The sequence below is a fragment of the Bos grunniens genome, chromosome 17, assembly GCF_055505025.1.
Source record: "Bos grunniens cultivar Pamir isolate PY7600 chromosome 17, Bosgru_T2T1.0, whole genome shotgun sequence".
Lineage (NCBI taxonomy): Eukaryota > Metazoa > Chordata > Mammalia > Artiodactyla > Bovidae > Bos > Bos grunniens.
In genome coordinates this window covers 72,230,099-72,250,178 of record NC_141181.1, presented here as the reverse complement: position 1 = coordinate 72,250,178, position 20,080 = coordinate 72,230,099, and the positions used below count along the sequence as shown (strand labels likewise).

The 20,080-nt window shown below is 46.6% G+C and overlaps 1 protein-coding gene and 1 non-coding gene across 3 annotated transcripts in view; both read right to left on the bottom strand.

Moving 5' to 3' along the window:
* MAPK1 (mitogen-activated protein kinase 1) overlaps positions 1–20,080 on the bottom strand; it is a 57,236-nt gene extending 37,156 nt beyond the window's left edge. The window contains exon 1 of one of the 2 annotated variants that reach the window (XM_086349104.1): positions 19,774–20,080. In XM_086349104.1, coding sequence (XP_086205230.1) covers positions 19,774–19,892 — 119 coding nt within the window. In that variant the 5' untranslated portion in view covers positions 19,893–20,080. Of the gene's footprint in view, positions 1–17,533; positions 17,598–19,773 lie in introns of those variants that run through there. The other variant, XM_086349103.1, reaches the window with a different exon arrangement.
* On the bottom strand, positions 17,250–17,353 carry LOC147355884 (U6 spliceosomal RNA). Its single transcript, XR_015144940.1, has one exon. It is a non-coding gene; the product is annotated as a U6 spliceosomal RNA (small nuclear RNA).

Below are 20,080 nucleotides of genomic sequence, written 5' to 3'. Positions count from 1 at the left end.
GGAACACCTAGGAGATCATACTGATGAGGAGGACTTAACCACATTTAAATGAATAATACCAGGAAGTGGAATTACTCTGGAGACGGAAAATCTGACCACAGAACAGGAGGACTTCTTTTGGTCCCCAGTATCTTCAATCGTTTAGAATGAAATTTGGGGGCTTTTTGTTTTCGGTTTAGGCTACAGCATTTCTCTCAATTTTAAGTGGGTTGAAAGTTAAAACAGAGAGGAAGAACGGCGTCTTGCTCCCAACACTGTCTTACCCACCCTCGCCCCATAGGCATTCCGTTAGTCGCTTCTTCATCCTTCCGTTACTTCCTTATCAAACACATACTGACTTTATTTATATGTTTTGGAGTGGAATGATTTCCAAATCTCAGCAGGCATCAGAATCATCTGGGAGCCTTAAAAACTGTGGGTACAAGGCTTCCCTGGTGGCTCAGTGGTTAAGAGTCCGCCTACCAATGTAGGAGACACGGGTTCCATCCCTGACCCAGGCAGATCCCACACGCCACGGAGGAACAAAGCCTGCGGGCCACAACAGCTGAGCCTGTGCTCCGCGGCCTGGGCGCTGCAACCACTGAAGCCCGAGGGCTCTGGAGCCTGTGTTCGGGACAAGAGAAGCACTGAAATGGGGAGCCTGAGCCCCCAACTAGACATGAGCCCCTGCTCACTGCGCCTGGAGCAAAGCCTGGGCTGCAGTGAAGACTCAGCAGCCAAAATACAGAAACGAGTTTTTTAAAAAAGTGTGGGTACCAGTTTCTGTTCATCCCTACCGACTTGCGTCGAGCAGAGTCTGAAACTCTTTTTACAAAGTTCCCTCAGGTGATTTCCTGAGACAGACACCTCTGAATGCCCCTCCACAGCGCTCATCCACAGAGATCTGCCCCTCCACCTTGCCTGGGTCCCCGGGAGTATGGCTCCTTCCTGGCCATGGCAGACCAGGTAACACCTCGCATGGGGAGAACCCATCCATCCACAGGCTGAGCTGGGACAGCTAACTTCTCTTCTCAGAGCAGCGGGGACTGCCACACAGAGATTTTAGGACACCCCTGGGCCAGGCTGGTTCAGGAACGTCCGTCTGGAGAGCAACGCACACCCAGGCCTCATCCTGCAGGCCTGCTGCTCCAGGGAGAGCGATGGAGCCACTGCCCTGACCCTTGACCCTTCCCGATTCCTCCCCTCAGGCCCTAGTCCAAACGCCCGTGCTTCAATAATCAGAGAGCACACACAAAGGGTCCCCAAGACTTCAGAGACCGACAAGAATTCCGTAGGACACTGGTCAGCACACCAAGAATTTCTCTGAAATTACTCAAATGTTTCATTGCTCAAGTTACTGTGGAAATTTTCTTTCTGAAATCAGCTTCTTTTCTTTTCTCCCCATATTATCTCTTCACTTTCACCTTCAAGCAATAAATACATCTGCCATCAAACACCAAAACCCAGACAGAGAGAAACACAGCCAGAGACAGTGGCTGCCCCCAGATAATTCCCAACACTGATCCTTCACACATTCAGAGGAACAGCTGATCTCCAGGACAACTGTTGGAACTCAGGCCTTTACTCCAGAAAATCTGCCCAAGGGACAGACTGGCATGGGTCTGAAGAAACGACCTTAAACCCATTCAAGTTTTATTTTGGGTTAAGTTACAAAGCCCTGGTCTTGGAAGTCCTGAATGTGCATTCAAGTTCCTGCGCCAGCACAATTCTGTGCTTGAACCATGGGCAATTCTAACCATGCTGAACCTCAGTATCTTCCCCATAAAACGGAAAGAATACTTCTCTCTCACATGCAGGGTCATTCGGAAGAATAAGTATCTGCAAAGTCACGTCATACATTCAATACAAATGCAAACAACACCACTGCCACCTATATAACAACAATTTTATCAGTTTCAGTCCAACAATCTCATTTTTTATTTTATTATCTTTAAAAAAAATTAATAATTACATCAATTCCCAGCTGCTCACTGTATATTCTATTATTTTAATTTTCCTTATATTACCATTAGATATGAAAACTACGCTCATGTTTAAGAATATAACAACTATATACAATTTCAAAAGCACTAAGTCCTCCCATAGAGGCTAAGGGTCTCAGTCAAAGCCACCCAAAGGGAGGGCTAGTATTCACACTTGGTTCTTCCTCTGAATTCTGTGTTCTTTCCATTATATAAGAACGTGCCCAGAAAGTCTTACACAACAGAACTTTGGGAAGCATTAACTGAGAAATGGTACATAATTCCTCCTCCTCTAAAACCCAAGAACAAAGATAAGACTCAACTGAAGCAACATAGCAAGCAAATTTTAAAGGGCAATGCAGGAGTTGGGAGTGACCACTCAGTACAAACCATGAAGGCCCAGGAGACAAGGAGCAGGCCTGGGAGAGGCAGGTCTCTAAAGAGAGAGATGAATCAGGACAGAATAGGATTCATTAACAACATTTAAAGTGTCACAAAGGAGAATGCTAAACAAAAAGAGACTATATTCTGCAAAACCTGACATATTACAAAAGAATTTTAAACAAAAAAAGAAGTCTGCAAACTACAGAAACAAGATCTAAGAAGAAAAGAATGTTAAGCAGCATGTAAATTTTAAGATAATAACTTATAAGATAGCAACAACAGAAATCAGTTAAATAGGGAAGACAGCACAGGTGAAAACATCACAGCTGGAAAAGATTAAAAGAGAACTAAAGACTTTGCTGACAGTCCAGTGGTTAGGACTGCACGTCCACCACAGAGGGCACAGGTTCCATCCCTGGTCAGAGAACTAAGATCCTGCAAGTCTCACAGTCCAGCCAAAAAATAAAAACAAGAAATAAAGGAAAAAAAAACAAAACAAAACACTGTTCTATGCCAAAAAAAAAAACTGTTCTATGCCAAAAAAAAAGAAAAGAAATAAAGGAATTAAGTTACAGTAACAGAGGCCCACAAAGATTTAAGATTAACAGTTTAAATCAAAGACTACAATAAAATTTAAAAATTAAAATTAGAGAAAATAATCAAGTAATATTTTTTGAATTGAAAGTAAAAAGGGTATCATTGGCAAGAAAAAAAGAACACTGTGCCTACCAATCAGGGTTAAATCCAAGTGGAAGAGATTCAAAAAAGGAGCAGTAACAAAGTAGCAAGAAGGAAAAAACAAAGATCTAAGAATGTAGAAACAGATGAGAAAGTAACACCACCTGGTCATCAGTACACAGGAATGTCGATGAGGTTACTCAGAGTCCAACGAGGAACACAAAAAATTAGTAAAGATAACTATTTGTCAGATTGGTTTTACGGAGTCAATGCCAAATAGTAAGTAAAGCCTCCGAAAAGTAAATTCTGACAACACTACAGTAAAATAGTGAAATGCATGTGAAGAGAAGCCAGAATGCAAAAGGGCACCTCGCCCCCAGCTCCGCACAGGGACTGGCAACTGCAGGAGAGGGGGGTGACTGGCAGGTGAAGATTTCTTTTTAGGTGATAAAAACGCTCTGAAACTAAGTATCCATCCCATCTCAAAAGCATGGGCTCTTTTTTTTTTTTTTTTAATTTTTTCAGATCTCTTATCAGCTGTTAACACTTAAAGAGTTCACTTGGACGGAATTCGCTGGTGGTCCAGGGGTTCACTGCCAAGGGTGTGGGTCCATCCCTATCGCGCAAGGCTTGTGGGTTAAGAGTTCAACCTGAGAGGCATCCTCACTCTGGAGAGCTACCAGAACCAAGGCCAGGCACAAGAGCCTGGAGCAGGAAGCCAGATAGGCTCTGAGTCCTGAGAGTGGGGACAAGGGAAGAAAAGGCATCCTAATGACACGCAAGTTTTAGCTTGGCCAACCCACTCCACCAGAGCAGGAAAATGGACAGGGATTCAAGGAGGGCCCTGTAAAGAAGTTAAAAGCAAATATCTGGGCATAACAAGAGTAAAAAGCCTTACGATACTAGGTTATAGTTAAAAATAATAAAGTAGATCAATGAAACAAGTAGATTCCAGAAAGACACAGGTAAACACCTCTAAACTGAATATGAAAACTCATGTGAAATTAGACAAACTGGAAAGCAACAAATACTGATAAAACCTGTACTATTAATATGGGATAAAATACGTAAAACATACAAAGCTAGCATTCTTCTCCACAGTAATTTCCACACAGTTTAAAAGACTAAATTAAAGTGTTACAGGGCTTTGTGTATTTCACCAACTCTGAAGCAATATGAGAACACAAAGAATTAGTTGATGAATTTGACTACATAAATATTTTTAAAGCTTTCAGAAAAAATTAAAAGGTTTTCAGAACATTAATACTCATTAATACTCAGCTTCTAGTGTATAAATGGTCTTATAATTTGAATACAGTTTCCCTGATACCTCAGTTGGTAAAGAATCTGTCTGCAATGCAGGAGACCCTGGTTCAATTCCTGGGTTGGGAAGATCCCCTGGGGAAAGGAAAGGCTGCCCACTCCAGTATCCTGGCTGGAGAATTCCATGGACGGTACAGGCCATAGAGAGTCGGACACGACTGAGTGACTTTCACTTTCAAACACCAGCTAAGTGAATAAAACTTAGAAAAAAGTTTGGCCTCACAAATATCCAAAAACAAGGCACCTATAAGGCTTCTCTCACTTCTGTTCAGTTACATATAAATTAAAGAACACCACCACGTTGTCAGAGCAAGAGGGACCTGGGGCAGGGAGGGGCATACAGAGCAAAGGGCTTCTAAAGATCAACAAGGACAGGCCGGGGGCGGGGTGTGGGTGGGAGAGAAGGTCAACAGAGACAGCACAAATTCAGAGGCGTTTCTGGAGAGCTAACTACCAAAGTCTCATTTTTGACCCGGTCCTCTGTTTTTGAGAAATAGATTCTAAGAAAGTTACTCCGAGAGGGTGGGGTCCTGTTTGTGCTAAAAACGTTTACAGCTGCATCAGTTAAAAATAGTGAAAACCTGAAGCAATTAAATGTCCAACAAATGAGGAACAGTTACACAAACTATCTGGTTTTAATAAAATTAAATGCTAACAATCCACGTTAGAGTCGCAGGTACACGGAAGGCTGGTGGGAATCAGGACCACAGGAGCACAGCATAAGCGCTGAGCAGGTGAGACAGCACCCTTGCTGAGGACAGGCCCAGCAGGGCAGAGGGGAGTGAGGCGCAACGTGTGGGAGAGGGCAGAGCCAGGGGCAGGCCCCGGCGGAGCCTGAAGCGCGACAGCACCTGGAAGGGTCCGAGGGTTCGGCCCTCCTTCCTTCTGAGGGAGTCATCAATACACAGGAATGCAGGTGAGGTCACTCAGACAGCGTGCACACAAGAGCACAGTCCACGGGCTCGGAACAAAGGCCAGAGACTGGACCAGGTGTGCTTCAGCAAAGCAGGGTTAACTTGTGAAAGAGGAGATGGTTTATAACATCAAATCTTCAGAAACGCCAACGTCTCTGGGGCACAATCGCACGGACAGGGCAGAAGCTCAGGCTACAATCCAGAAGGACTGAAACTGAGAAAGCCTGAGCAGCCTGAGTCCTGCGTGACGCACAAGAGCCCAGCCCGGGAGGACGAGAGCGCAGAGGGAAGAGCACAGACCACAGGAAGTCTCACCAGAAGGGCAGGGGCGAAAGGCTCTCTCTCCACCCCTCAGAGGCTGGGGGACAGTGCAAGACTAGCTCGAGGGGCCTTTGCTCCAGACTAGCGCACAACGGAGCAGTGTGGGACACATTAGCAAAAGCTGATGCTTTCAATTAAGAGACTTAAACCCAGCTTGTTTTGTTGAGTTTAAAAAACCTTTCACCATAAGGGCTTCGCCAGTGGTCCAGCGGTTAACGAATCCGCCTTTCGATACAGAGGACGCAGGTTAGATCCTTGGGCCGGGAACGCCCCAGGGCAACTAAGCCTGCCGACAGCAGCTGGAGCCCGTGAGCGACCCAACTGAGACCTGAAGCGGCAGGAAAAAAAATTTTTTTTTTCCAAAAAGTTAGGCAGTGTGTATACATAAAAAATATCTTTCACCATAGAACTGGCTAATACACCTTGAGAAAACTAAGAATTTGACTTTTAAATAATGATTATTATTTTAAATACAAAAGAAACATTGTACAAATCCCTATTCACTTAGTAGGACTCTAATATCAGGAACAAAACAAGAGTCTCTGGTCTCGCCACTTCTCTTCCACACTGTATCTGAGGTTCCCGATGGGGAAATTAGGCAAGAAAATTAAATAAAAGGCACACGGCAGAAAAGAAGTAAACTTATCTCTGCAGACGACACGATCTTATATACGGAAAATCCTAAGGAATCCAATTAAAAAAACCACCGGAATTAATTAACAAGGTCAGAAAATAGAAGAATACAAGATTAATTTATAAAACATACAATAAATAAAACCAGTTCTATGTATTTCCAATGAACATTCCAAAGAAGAAATTAAGGAGCCATCTCCAGGGCTTCCCCAGTGGTGCAGGGGTTAAGGAACCCACCTGCCAACGCAGGAGACAGGAGTTCGATCCCTGTTCCGGGAAGATCCCACACGCCGCAGGACAACTAAGTCACAACTACCGAGCCTGTGCTTCAGAGCCCGGGACCCGAAACTACCGAAGTCTGGGTGTCACAACTACTGAAGCCCACGGGCCCGGAAGCCCACGGGCCCGGAAGCCCGCGCTCGGCAGCCAGAGGCCACTGCAGCGAGAGCCTGCAACCACAGCCAGGGGGCAGCCCCACTCGCCACAACCACAGGAAAGCCCTCGCAGCCACGGAGACTCGGCACGGCCAAAACAAAGATGAAAAGGGAAAAAACAACACTTCCATTCACAATACCAGCAAAATAAAATACTTAGGAATAAACTTAACAAAAGAGGGGTAAAACTTACACTCTAAAAATTAACTTCGCTCAAGGTTTTTTTTTTTTTTAGTTCAAGCAGACGGGAAAATATCACATGTTCATGGGATCAGGAGACAAGATACTGTTAAGATGGCAATACATCCAGAGTTGATGTAAAGATTCAACACCATCTCTGTCAAAAACCCAGCCTTTTCTTTGTAGGAATTAACAAGCCAATCCTAAAATGCATATGAAAATGCAAGGGAATCAGAAAAACCAAAAAAATCTTGCAAAAGAAGGACAAAGTGACAGGAACCAGTGTGCCCATGTAAAAAATTTATTGCAAAGCAAGTAAATCAAGTCGGTGCAGGGTGTGGTACTGGCACAAAAAGATATGGATCAATGAAACAGAACAGAGGGGAGTCTGGAAACAACCCCATTTCTATGGCAAACTGATACTCCCAAAGAGTGACAAGACCACTTAGCAGGGAAAGGACAGTCTTTTCAAGGAATGCTACTGGGACAACCGGACAGCCACATGCAGCAGAATGAAGCTGGACCCTTACCTCACACCATACACAAAAATCAACTCTAAATGGAGTAAAGACCTAAATGTAAGAGGTAAAACTAGAAAAACCTTTAAAGAAAGCGTAGCCATTGTCTTATATTCGGGCTGCTAAAACAAACAAACAAAAACTGCTTCACAGACTGGGTAGCTCATAAACTACAGACATTTGCTTCTCACAGTTCTGGAGGCTGAAGTCTGAGATTAGGTGCCAGCATGGCTGAGTGAGGACTGTGCTCTTGATCTGCAGAGTTCTCACCATACTCTCACACAGTATTAGGCTGACCAAAAAGTTTTCTGCGTTTTCAACATGATGTTAAGGAAAAACTCAAATGAACCCAACTGAAGGGGCCAGGAAGCTCTGTGCGGTCTCCTTTACAAACAGCACTAATCCCACCTGTAAGTGGGCTGTGGGCCTGCACATGTGCATCTGAGGAGTGAGTTCCAACCCTCAGAACCAATTCCAGTGGCCACGGCCCCTCCCTTCAGGCTCTGCTGAATAAAGAGCTCAGGGGTTGTTGGCGTGAGGAGTACAGGCTGTTATTTGGAGAAGGGACAGCAAAGACAGAAGGCACAAAGAAAACCCATGCAGCAAAGGACAACGCAGAGCTCTCCTGCCAGAGGGGGCGCGCAGGTCATCAGGCAGCCCTCTGAGGATCACCGTACTTAACTCAGCCCATCCAGTTCGCACTGCTGATACTTTACTTGAGTTGTGTCATTTTATAGCTCTGCTGAGCCTTGGAGAGCTAGTCAGAAGGCATTAAAATGTGGTATGCTTTACATAAAATGTACTATAGCTTTAAAGCTTACTGTATAAATTCACATATGGAAGAGTCAAAACCCTAAGAATCATTAGCACATTTTAAGACAAGTGACGGCGACAGAGGATGAGATGGTTGGATGGCATCACCAACTCGATGCACGTGAGTCTGGCAAGCTGTGGGAGTTGGTGATGAACAGGGAGGCCTGGCATGCCACAGTCCATGGGGGTCGCAAAGAGTTGGACACGACTGAGTGGCTGAACTGAAGACAAGCGATATTATGTTAAACAGAAACTGCAATACAATTGTTAAAGAAGATAGGAACACTGAACATTCAGTTCAGTTCAGTTCAGTCGTGTCCGACTCCTTGCGACCCCATGAATCGCAGCACGCCAGGCCTCCCTGTCCAACACTAACTCCTGGAGTTCACCCAGACTCACGTCCGTCGAGTCAGTGATGCCATCCAGCCGTCTCATCCTCTGTCGTCCCCTTCTCCTCCTGCCCCCAATCCCTCCCAGCATCAGAGTCTTTTCCAATGAGTCAGCTCTTCGCATGAGGTGGCCAAAGTACTGGAGTTTCAGCTTCAGCATCATTCCTTCCAAAGAAATCCCAGGGCTGATCTCCTTCAGAATGGACTGCTTGGATCTCCTTGCAGTCCAAGGGACTCTCAAGAGTCTTCTCCAACACCACAGTTCAAAAGCATCAATTCTTGGGCGCTCAGCCTTCTTCACAGTCCAACTCTCACATCCATACATGACCACAGGAAAAACCATAGCCTTGACTAGACGGACCTTTGTTGGCAAAGTAACGTCTCTGCTTTTCAATATGCTATCTAGGTTGGTCATAACTTTCCTTCCAAGGAGTAAGCGTCTTTTAATTTCATGGCTGCAGTCACCATCTGCAATGATTTTGGAGCCCCCAAAAATAAAGTCTGACACTGTTTCCACTGTTTCCCCATCTATTTCCCATGAAGTGATGGGACCAGATGCCATGATCTTCATTTTCTGAATGTTGGGCTTTAAGCCAACTTTTTCACTCTCCATTTTCACTTTCATCAAGAGGCTTTTTAGTTCCTCTTCACTTTCTACCATAAGGGTGGTGTCATCTGCATATCTGAGGTTATTGAGATTTCTCCAGGAAATCTTGATTCCAGTTTGTGTTTCTTCCAGCCCAGCGTTTCTCATGATGTACTCTGCATATAAGTTAAATAAGCAGGGTGACAATATACAGCCTTGACGTACTCCTTTTCCTATTTGGAACCAGTCTGTTGTTCCATGTCCAGTTCTAAGTGTTGCTTTCTGACCTGCATATAGATGATGCTGTGAAAGTGCTGCACTCAATATGCCAGCAAATTTGGAAAACTCAGCAATGGCCACAGGACTGGAAAAGGTCAGTTTTCATTCCAGTCCCAAAGAAAGGCAATGCCAAAGAATGCTCAAACTACCGCACAATTGCACTCATCTCACACGCTAGTAAAGTAATGCTCAAAATTCTCCAAGCCAGGCTTCAGCAATACGTGAACCGTGAATTTCCTGATGTTCAAGCTGGTTTTAGAAAAGGCAGAGGAACCAGAGATCAAATTGCCAACATCTGCTGGATCATGGAAAAAGCAAGAGAGTTCCAGAAAAACATCTATTTCTGCTTTATTGACTATGCCAAAGCCTTTGACTGTGTGGATCACACTGAACGTTACGTTCCATCAGATTAATCCACAATGTCAGTATTTATAAATTTATTATAAATATAGCAAAAGTCACTCAGTCGTGTTTAACTCTTTGTTCAACTATACAGTCCATGGAATTCTCCAGGCCAGAATACTGGCATCGGTAGCCTTTCCTTTCTCCAGGGGATCGTCCCAACCCAGGGATCGAAACCAGGTCTCCCACATTGCAGGCGGATTCTTTACCAGCTGAGCCACAAGGGAAGACCATGTGGTATCCACTCAAGGCAGCAGATATTAAGTTTCCAGCTATCTCATTGAAATCTGTGTTCTATTTTAGAGAGTTTAAAAAGTCAAATATAGCTGTGTTAGCTACAATTCCATTAGATGAGTCCATGTAAGAGATGACTTCCTAACCTCCAAGTGACTAACTCTCCTCCCGTGGAATACAGTGACTTGCTTTTCAAGTGAAATAGGGTGGAAGTGGTGCTGAATGTCTTTCGAGCAGAGATCATGAAAAGGTGCTCCCTGGGGAGAGCTGACCAGCTGTGATGTGGGGAGGACAGAGAGGCCTCCACAGAGAACTGAGCCCACGCCCCTCAGCTCTCCCCAGGACACACAGCAGCACCAAGGTGTGTCAGTTGGGTGTGGCTGGAAGCAGATACCTCAGCCCAATTGAAATCCTGGGTGCAACCCTGGGAGGCCCTGAGCCAGAACTGCCCACCAGGCCCACTTCTCCATTCTTAACTCACAGCAAGTGTAAGATAAATATTTACTGATTTACTGACAGAAAGCGAAGACAAACTAAAGAGCCTCTTGATGAGGGTGAGAAAGCAGGGTGAAAAACTGGCTTAAAATCCAACATTCAAAAATGAAGACCATGGCATCCAGTCCCATCACTTCATGGCAAACAGATGGGGAAACAGTGACAGATTTTATTTTTATGCGCTCCAAAATCATTATGGATGGTGACTGCAGCCATGAAATTAAAAAAACACTTGCTCCTTGAAAGGAGAGCTATGACAAACCTAGAGAGTATTAAAAACCAGAGACATCACCTTGTTGACAAAGGTCCATATAGCCAAAGCTGTGGTTTTTCTAGCAGTCATGCACAGATGTGAGAGGTGGGCCATAAAGAAGGGTGAAGGCTGAAGAACTGATGCTTTCAAACTGTGCTGTTGGAGAAGACCCTTGAGGGTCCCTCGGACTGCGAGGAGACAAACCAGTCCATCCTAAAGGAGATCAACCCTGAGTGTTCATTGAAAGGACTGATGCTGAACATTTTGGCCACCTGAGGTGAAGAGCCGACTCACTGGAAAAGACCCTGATGCTGGGAAAGATTGAGAGCAGGAGAAGAGGGCAGCAAAGGATGAGATGGTTGGATGGCACCGCCAACTGAATAAATATGAATCTCAGCAAACTCTAGGAGATAGTGAAGGACAGAGAAGCCTGGCGTACTGCAGTCCATGGGGTCGCAGAATCAGACATGACTTAGTGACTGAATAACAATCAGTGTTTTAAGTCACAAAGTTGTAGGGCATTTATTACACAGCAATAGATTAATACCACAGCAACAGAATGAAGAAAACAAGGTAACAGAAAACTCTGTAGGGGTCGTTTAGTCTAGGAAAGGATTGAAGGGAATGTGAAGACCACCTAAGAACATCTTCCTTCCAGAACTGGAGCACTGAGAGCATAGCCAAGCCACAGGGCAAGTCCTTACCTGGGCTGTCAGTGGGACACGTTTAACAACCAACCGTAAACCACAGACACACACAATATGATTCTCACAGCTGTTAAGTAAAACCAACCAAAGTATAAAACCAGGCAAACATGTTAGAAGTCATGGGGGTGAAGGGTTAAGTAGGGGCTGAAAGGAAGAAAGCAGCAGGCTTCTGGAGGGCCATCGCTTCAGTTTCTGATCTGGGCACTAATTACCCAGTTAGTGAAAACTCATTGGACTGAACAGGTAGACATGTGCACCTGGCTAAATGTAGATTGCAGTAAGACGTTTTTAGAGATAAAATACTATTTATTATTGCTATTACGAATAATAACCCATAATTAGTGCTTTTCTTCAACTACAGGCCTCTCATAAAAAAAATCTGACCACCGTAAAACAATTAGGCAGTTTCACTGTATGCATTAAAACAACTAAAAAAAAATCCAGAGCTTCCCAGGCGGCTCAGTGGTAAAGAACCGCCTGCCAATGCAGGAGACACAGGTTCAATCCCTGGTCCAGGAAGATCCCACATGCTGCAGAGCAGCGAAGCCCACGCGCCCAGAGCCCGTGCTGTGCAAGGAGAGATGCTGCCGCAGTAAGGACTCAGCGCACCAGAAAGAGAGAAAAGCCTGAGCAGCAACAAAGACCCAGCACACCAAAAATAATTAAAAAGAAAAAAAAATCCAGTTCATACTAACTCCAGAAGCAAAGAGAAGAACGCTTTCCAGGCAGACAATCCTAAAACCCCTCGGGGGAGGAAGTGCGCGTGTCCCCACCCCCACTCGTCAGAGGAGGGCTGGCCGCTCCCACCCTCTCGGCACACGCTGTCCTCTGGCGACTCACTCTCTGCTCCTCTAAGTGGCAGTGGGACCTGAGGGCAATGCCCACCTCCTCCCCTCAGGGAGGCCGTGAGCCTCACCTGCAAGGCCACCCCAGGTAAGTGCAACTAAGAGGCCAAGGCTGGAGGCCCCGCTGTGGAGCGGAGGGGAGCAGAAGCCTCCCGAAGCTGCCTGCTGGACCCCGAGGACCAGAGTGCATACGAAGGCTTGCCGTTGCTTTAGTTGCTAAGCCGAGTGCGACTCTTTGTGACCCCATGACTGCAGCCCACCAGGCTCCTCTGTCTATGGGATTTCCCAGGCAAGAATACTGGAGTGGGTTGCCATTCCCTTCTCCAGAAGATCTTTCCAACCAGGGATGGAACCCCCATCTCCTGCACTGGCAAGTGGATGCTTTACCACTGATCCAGCAGGGAAGCCCAGCTTCTATGCTGACCCTTAAAAAAAAAAGATACATGGAAGACATTAAACCACATCTCGCTGTGTCACCCCACGGGGGCCACACCTGGCAGCATATGAGCTCGTCTAACTAGAAAATTCACCGCGAAGACTTCGAAAATCCCACTAAAAACTTACAGAACACAAACAAAACGTTCCTGTGACACTAACACCGCAGATCAGCTGAGCTTCAATTTAAAAGTAAACAAAATGCTCTTTAGCGTTCAGTGCTTGATGTCATTAACTAACAATGGTGATACCAGATGACCATTTAAGAAGTACACTACTGTCTTTGCACAAAGGGAAAACACACACCTGTGTATACACACAGACCTCTAACTGTAAGCTCCCTACAGTACTCATTAAGGTTCCTCTGAGGTAACAGTTTTATTTTATTCATATTTTCATCCCAGCAACTGCTTAAGACACTCTTTATTGAGTCGCATCCATTTCAGCCCCCAAATATTTAGAGCTGACGGATAGCACACCAAACACGAGCACAAAACTCAAGGAAACAAGCTCTCCACTTCACACAGGTTAGATTGCAACTATCAAAAAACCAGAAAATCAGTATTGATGAGGATGTGAAGAAACTGGAACCCCTGTGTGCTGCTGGTAGGAATGTATAATAGTGCAGCTGCTTAAAAAAAGAAAAAAAAAAAAAAAAAAAGGCAGGAGGACTGCCCTGGCAGTTCAGTGGGTAAGACTCCTACTCCCGGCGGAGGGGGCCCAGGTTCAATCCTCATCCCAGATGCCACAACTACGGGGTAACTAGATCCCCATGCCACAGCTAAGAGCTCACACGCCGTGCCACCGCTGACTCTGCACAGCCAAAGAAGCCAATGCTAAAGAAGACGGAAAAAGGACCCACGGCCGGCCCCGCAGCTGAGCATGGAGAAACACCTCAGAGAATGTCTATCCTACTTGCTTTCCGACGATGGGACCTCCAAGAAGTGAACGAGAAAAGAGAGGCAATAGGGGAGAAAGGGCATCTCAGCGTTAGGCAGGCAAGGAGGCGGAGCAGGCTGGATGCCTGGGAGGCAGCTCTAGGTGTCTGCTGGGGAGTCGGCTGTTTCTGACTTAGCAGGAGTGTTAGTGTAAGAGGAGGAATGCATTACAGATGGTTCCTTGGAAAACGCAGCCTGGATGCTCTACATGAGAATCTTTTTATAAATACTTGAGAATTGAGAGCATACAAATTAAATTCGTAGGAATGGCTTCTCAGCTATGGCGAACCACCAGCAGCACATCATCAGGGACACTATTAATACCAAACTTTGTTCGCAGTCTGTGCACTGAAAACCGTTCAGAAACTGGGGCTTTTCTGTTGCTCATCTAAGCTGGTCTCACGTCTCTGAACTTCAAAGAGCATAAAAGAGACATCTTCATGAGAAGTTAAATTGCCAGTTGAGGAAAGCTAGGAATCTGAATCCAGATGCGCTTCAGGTCTCGCGTCTCTACAGCTGATACACACTCCTGCTGGCCCTGCCTTTCCAAAAGGTGGCACCAATGCCAGCAAGTTCCAGGGAGGGCAGGAGGGAACGCGCCAGCAGAGGTAACCAGTGCAGGTGTGTGGAGGAGATGCACCTGAGAGGAAGGCGGACTTGAGCAGGGCCCAGGGCTTCTCGGGGAGACACAGCCGGAGTCTCACCAGGACGGTCCTCTGGCGCAGCCGTTCAGCACTCCTGCCTGCACCACATACACACCGAAGGTCAGTAACGCCCCCAACCCACCCAACAGCCAAATCAAAACAAAACCCATGTGCAATTTAAAATGCTGTTGGAGAAGCGGTAAAAACCACAGGCTCTGAATACCCTGACGTAAGCAAAAAGAGGAGAGGAAGGGCACAGCGGGCAGAGAAAGCACGAGAGATAAGGGAGCACGAAACGTGATGAGGGACTGGCAGGAGAGGGCATCCTCTAATGACTTTCACCTGCAGAATCAAGTCTGAGCTCAGGAAACAACATCCTTCAGAGTCTGTCTCAACTCCAAGCTTTCTCCCGATGGCACCCGACCGCCATGCCGCCTTCCTAGACAACTCCAGGCTTTCCTGAGCTGATGTGCTGATTTCACACCTCCGTGTCTTTGCATGTGCAGCTACCTCGACTTAGAATGCACTCCTCAAAGCAAACTCCCAGCCAGCCATCAACACCCAGTCGAGCTCGTGAAGCCATACCAAGCCCCTCATCACTCGGGCCTTCTTTCCTCCCCAGAGCGCTGCACGCACGCCTTCTGCACAGAGCTGGTACATTCTCCGTATTATGCCCAGCTCCACCCACTATCTGAACCAAGAGCTACTCCAGGGCTGGGATCATGTGAATCTTGGCATATAACAGTGCTCAGAAGTTTCCTAGTGAATGACCTTGCCAGAAAAGTTTTTTAAAAGGCTAAAACATGACACAAGCAAAGAGCAGACAACAGATATTTCCTGTTACTGTCAACTCAGATCTCTGGTCAAGTATCACTTAGGAACAGACAGACAGGGATGCCCTATCACTTGCAAGCTGGGTGTCCATGATCGCACTCACTAACCTCTGCCTCGATTTCCACCACTGTGGTTGTGAGGACTTATCAGTGTATGCAAAAAAAAAAAAGCAAAATGCAACACAGTGTCAACTAAACCGGAGATCTACTAGTCTGCCTTCATCACAAAAACCACAGGACAGGGTCTACACCATCAGGAGCGTAAGCACAATGAGACTTTGATGGAACCACCTGGGGGTTTTTTGTTTGTCAAGGTCTCACATTTTTATGACTAAGCCAAAGCACTAGCACAGAAAGACACAAAGAAAATCAGTTTCCAGTGAAACAGGTCCAGCTGTTCAGACAGCAGTGCTGTTCAGAATGACATGGTGATGAAGCGACCTTGACACAGCATAAACAGGCGTGCCGCCTCATGTGCGAGGCTCCTTACAGACCCAGCTTGGTGGTTCTCCAGTGTCTTCTCTTGGGAGTTGTACCTGATTTTATCATCAGTTTTCACTCGAATTCGTTGGGGAATGGGACAACTCTGCTTTTGTTTCTTGGCCTGGAATCACTTGATTCTGAAAGTCTTATGAGAAGACATAGTGAAGAGCAAACTCAACCACACACAGGATGGCGGGGAGGAGGAGTGAGCCCATCTATCAGGGGAGCTGAAAGTCAACAAATCCAACAGCGTCTCTTCCAGCTGCACGGCATTCTCTACCATGTTCAAAGCAGTCCCCAGGGACCCCGGCCTCCGCGGGCTCCTCTGACAGTGCACATACGGTCCTCTCGTCTCTGACCACGCTTCCTCTGTCCTTTTCTGAAACTCACCCTCTAAAGACACTTAAAGTCAGGCATTCCTTAAGCTCAGCTCTCATTTTTTTTCTCATCTTGTCCACTCTCGAGGCTTCGATTCGTATCTCTATGGAGATGATTCCATGATCTCTCGGTCACATTCAGCAAGTGTTTCAAATTGAACTTACCCGAAACACTTATCTTACTTAGACAATTAAGCAAAGAGCTTCAATGCTCCTCTTTCACACCATGTTTTTCCTTTTTTCCTGATTCTTATACCTCTCACCACTCCTCAACTCCCTCTTCTGCTCATCTCTTAAAAGGACTCTTTTGTTACCTTCTTGGTATTTCTATCTCACTGCTTCTTAACCTTTCTGGGATAACGGAGCTTTTGAAAATCTAATGAATGTTCTGCGTTGTTTACTAAAAAGATAAAAATACAGAACACATGCATGCCACCTCACCCATGACCACCAACGAGAATCTGTCATCCACTGGAGACTGTCACTGACCCAAATCTTCACCCCCATATTCTCCTTCCCTCTTATTTTCAAGATGCCTTCTGGATACAGCTTATATGGCCTGCTGCATCACAAACTTAACAATTTCAAACCAGAAATCACTGTTTCTCCTTAACAAACCTCTGCTGATGGCATTCCTTCTCTCATAAGGGCACCGCCATCCTCCCAGGCTCCCACCTAGAAGACTTGACATTAACAACTAAATGCTGCATCACCAAGTCTGCTCTCAGAAACCGCTCTCAAATCCAGCCCCACCTCTCTCGGCCTCTTGCCCTTCAAGACGTCGTAATCCTTTGCTTCATCCCACACCTGCCGTGATCAGAAGTCCACCACTCTTCTGACAAGAGTTCCATTGCTGACTCTGTCTTTGTAAAGGCTCTCATCTCCATCTGCTGTAGTTCTCGCCTGCTATATTACTTTACCTCTAGAAGGTTACGACAGCCTCGTTGATTCCCCACCCATTTTTTTCCCCCGTAATTTCCACCAGGGTTGACCTATCCCCCTCCAAGCTCCAAAACTGACCATGCGCCTGCCTCTTTTTAAAAACACTGATGCATCTTCAATCTGCAAATACACAACCAAACTCAGGTCTGCCTTTAGCGTCTTCTAGTCTGCCACCTAAATACTTTGCCAGGATTAGATTCCATAGCTTAGACTCTCAGTGTCAGCTATTATCTTTCTTTCTTTTTTTTTTAAGTACGGAACACTTCACGAATTTGCGTGTCATCCTTGAGCAGGGGCCATGCTAATCTCTGTATCATTCCAATTTTAGTATATGTGCTGCCGAGGCGAGCACTCAGCTATTATCTTTCTATCAAAATCACACTCACTCTTTTTTTTGGGGGGGGGGTTTTATTTTTTTATTTTTTTTATTTTATTTTTTTCTTTTTTTTTTAATTTTATTTTATTTTTAAACTTTACAATATTGTATTAGTTTTGCCCAATATCGAAATGAATCCGCCACAGGTATACTCACTCTTAAAGGCCCAATTCAAACTCCACTCTTCATCTTTGTATCTTCTACATGAGGATTAGAAGAAGGACTCTGCACAGAAAAGGCAAATTCCTAAGGAACTGATTCAGGAAATGAAAGGGAAAAAAAAAACTTTTCCCTGAAAATATTAAATCTTTCTGGAAGCTGTTTTTTTTTTTTTTTTATACTACTATTCAAATACTAACATTTCAATCAAGAAACCCTCCTTAAACCCAGCATTGTTAACCAACATTAAAGACTAATAATGTACAATGTAGATTAAATTATTAAGTAAATATCAACCTCAAAATAAAAAGGTATAATCTAGACCCAGGATTCTAATTCCAGTAGTATCTGTACTCTGATCTTAAGAAAGGAACATCACAGTAAGAAGACTTAATGCTTCACCTGATAAGAAACAGAAGGTCAAGTAAGTCTACAGCAGCGATAGAAAGCCACCAGACCTAAATCAGCTTCAGATTAGTAAAAATTCTTATCAGATTAAAAAAAACTTTCAACTGAAATGTCATAAAACTATTTTTAGTCGTTATTTTAAAGGGCTGGAAGGTGTCTGAACCTCTCACAGAGGGACATGTTCAGCGGCATACTTCCCAACAAGTGAAACAGCAATGAGATGTACCACAGAAACAATGCTGCGGGCAGTATATTCTGCTACGTTCTAGGACCTTTTTTCTTTTAAGCCTGACCTAATTCAAATTTTCTCTTCACTCCTAAGCCTTGTGAGTTTGTGTTAATTTCAGTTGGACATATGAAGCATTTTGCTTCCAAAAAGAATGAACATACTCAAGATTAATTGGAAGACTTTAATTGAAAATCTTTTTTGAAAAAATGTTAACTAATACTTAGCAAAAATTGCCCTCTATGGTATTTATAAAACTATGATCATTCAAATTTGAATACATTTTTGAAATAGAAATGTTTATAACAGAACAAGCTAAAATCCTAAAATTAGACATTACATTAAGGAAAGCAAGGGCTCAGACGGTAAAGAATCCACCTGCAATGCAGGAGACCCAGGTTCGATCCCTGGGCCGAGCAGATCCCCTGGAGAACGGAATGGCAACCCACTCTACTGTTCTTGCCTGGAGAATCCCATGGACAGAGGAGCCTGGCGGGCTACAGCCCATGGGCTCACAGGGAGTCGGACACGACTAAGCAACTCACACACACACAAGGTAAGCAGGGTGTAATGAAAAGAACTGCAGCAATTGAAATAGGATCTCAGTCTAGAATCTCAAGTCTGACTCTGGTTGCACGACTTCAGAGTTGGCTTCACCGGGAAATGCTTTCTCATTTGAAGGGTATCATCGCCTTTCCCTCCCTCCAGACGGCTGTTCAAATAAAATGAGATAGTGGACCTGGCACAGCACCTACCACAAAGCGCTCAACAAATACCAGCTTCCTTCGTTCAACAAAAAAGACACGCTCCCAAGAAGATTTAGGCGTGAGGGTATCTACACTCGCACAAGTCTTCACCAGCACAAAACACGGCAGCTGGTTGGTTCTAAAGAAAAGCCAGACCCCCATTTCACGAACGTTTCTGAGGAAACACTGGATGAGGACAAGAGCCTGCATGTGACTCTGGAGGACGCCATCAGAACAGGGCTGCACACATACACACGAAGACCACTAAAATGCCCAGGAATTGGGGTTCAAACGTCTGCAGCCTTTAAGGCTGGTAGGAGAGCTCACGCCCCGCGAAGAAAAAGCAAGTCAGACTGGGCCCAGCTCCGGATGACTACTCTGCTGAACCAGGAGAGCGACGCGGGCTCATCCTCCTGAGGCGCGCGCAGCGCGGCACTAAAACCCGTTTCGAGCCTGCCAAGAACCCACCACGAACGCCCGCTCGCAAGCCTGCGCAGGACAGCCCCCGGCGTCGCGGAGGGCACCTCACGAAGGCCGCAGGCGACGGGAGGAAAAGACCACGGGCTAAGGTCGGGGCTGTGCGCACCCGCCGCGGCGAGCGTCCGAAGGAATTCGCGGCCGCGCTGCGCGCACCCGGCGGAGGGGGGGCCTCGGGGGCCCGGCCCCAGCCCCCCGCCCGCGCCCAGCGACGCCCAGGCCCGAGGCCTCCGCCCCGCGCCCGAGGCCCCCTCGGCGCGCAGACGGCAGCGCAGCCCGGGGGGCCGGGGCCGGCGTCCGGCCGCGGGGCGGGCGAGGCCGCGGCGGCTCCCCCGCCAGGCCCGGGCGGGCGCTGCGGGCTGCGGGTCGCGGACACTCACCACACCATGCCGTAGGCGCCCTCGCCGATGTACGAGAGATTGGTGTAGCGCGGCCCCACGTCGAACACCTGCCCGCGGACCATCTCCGGGCCCGCGCCCGCCGCCGCCGCCGCCGCCATGTTGGCTGCCGGGCCGCCGCCGCCGCCGCCGCGCTGCGCTCGACGCTCCGCGGCCGCCGCTCGGCCCACGCCGCGCCTCCCGGGGGACCGGGCCGCCGCAGCTGCCTCCGCTGGCCGGAAAGGAGCGGGGAGGCCGCCGCTCGGGAGAGCCGGGGACGTACCCGCCGCTCGGACCGACTGCCTGCCTG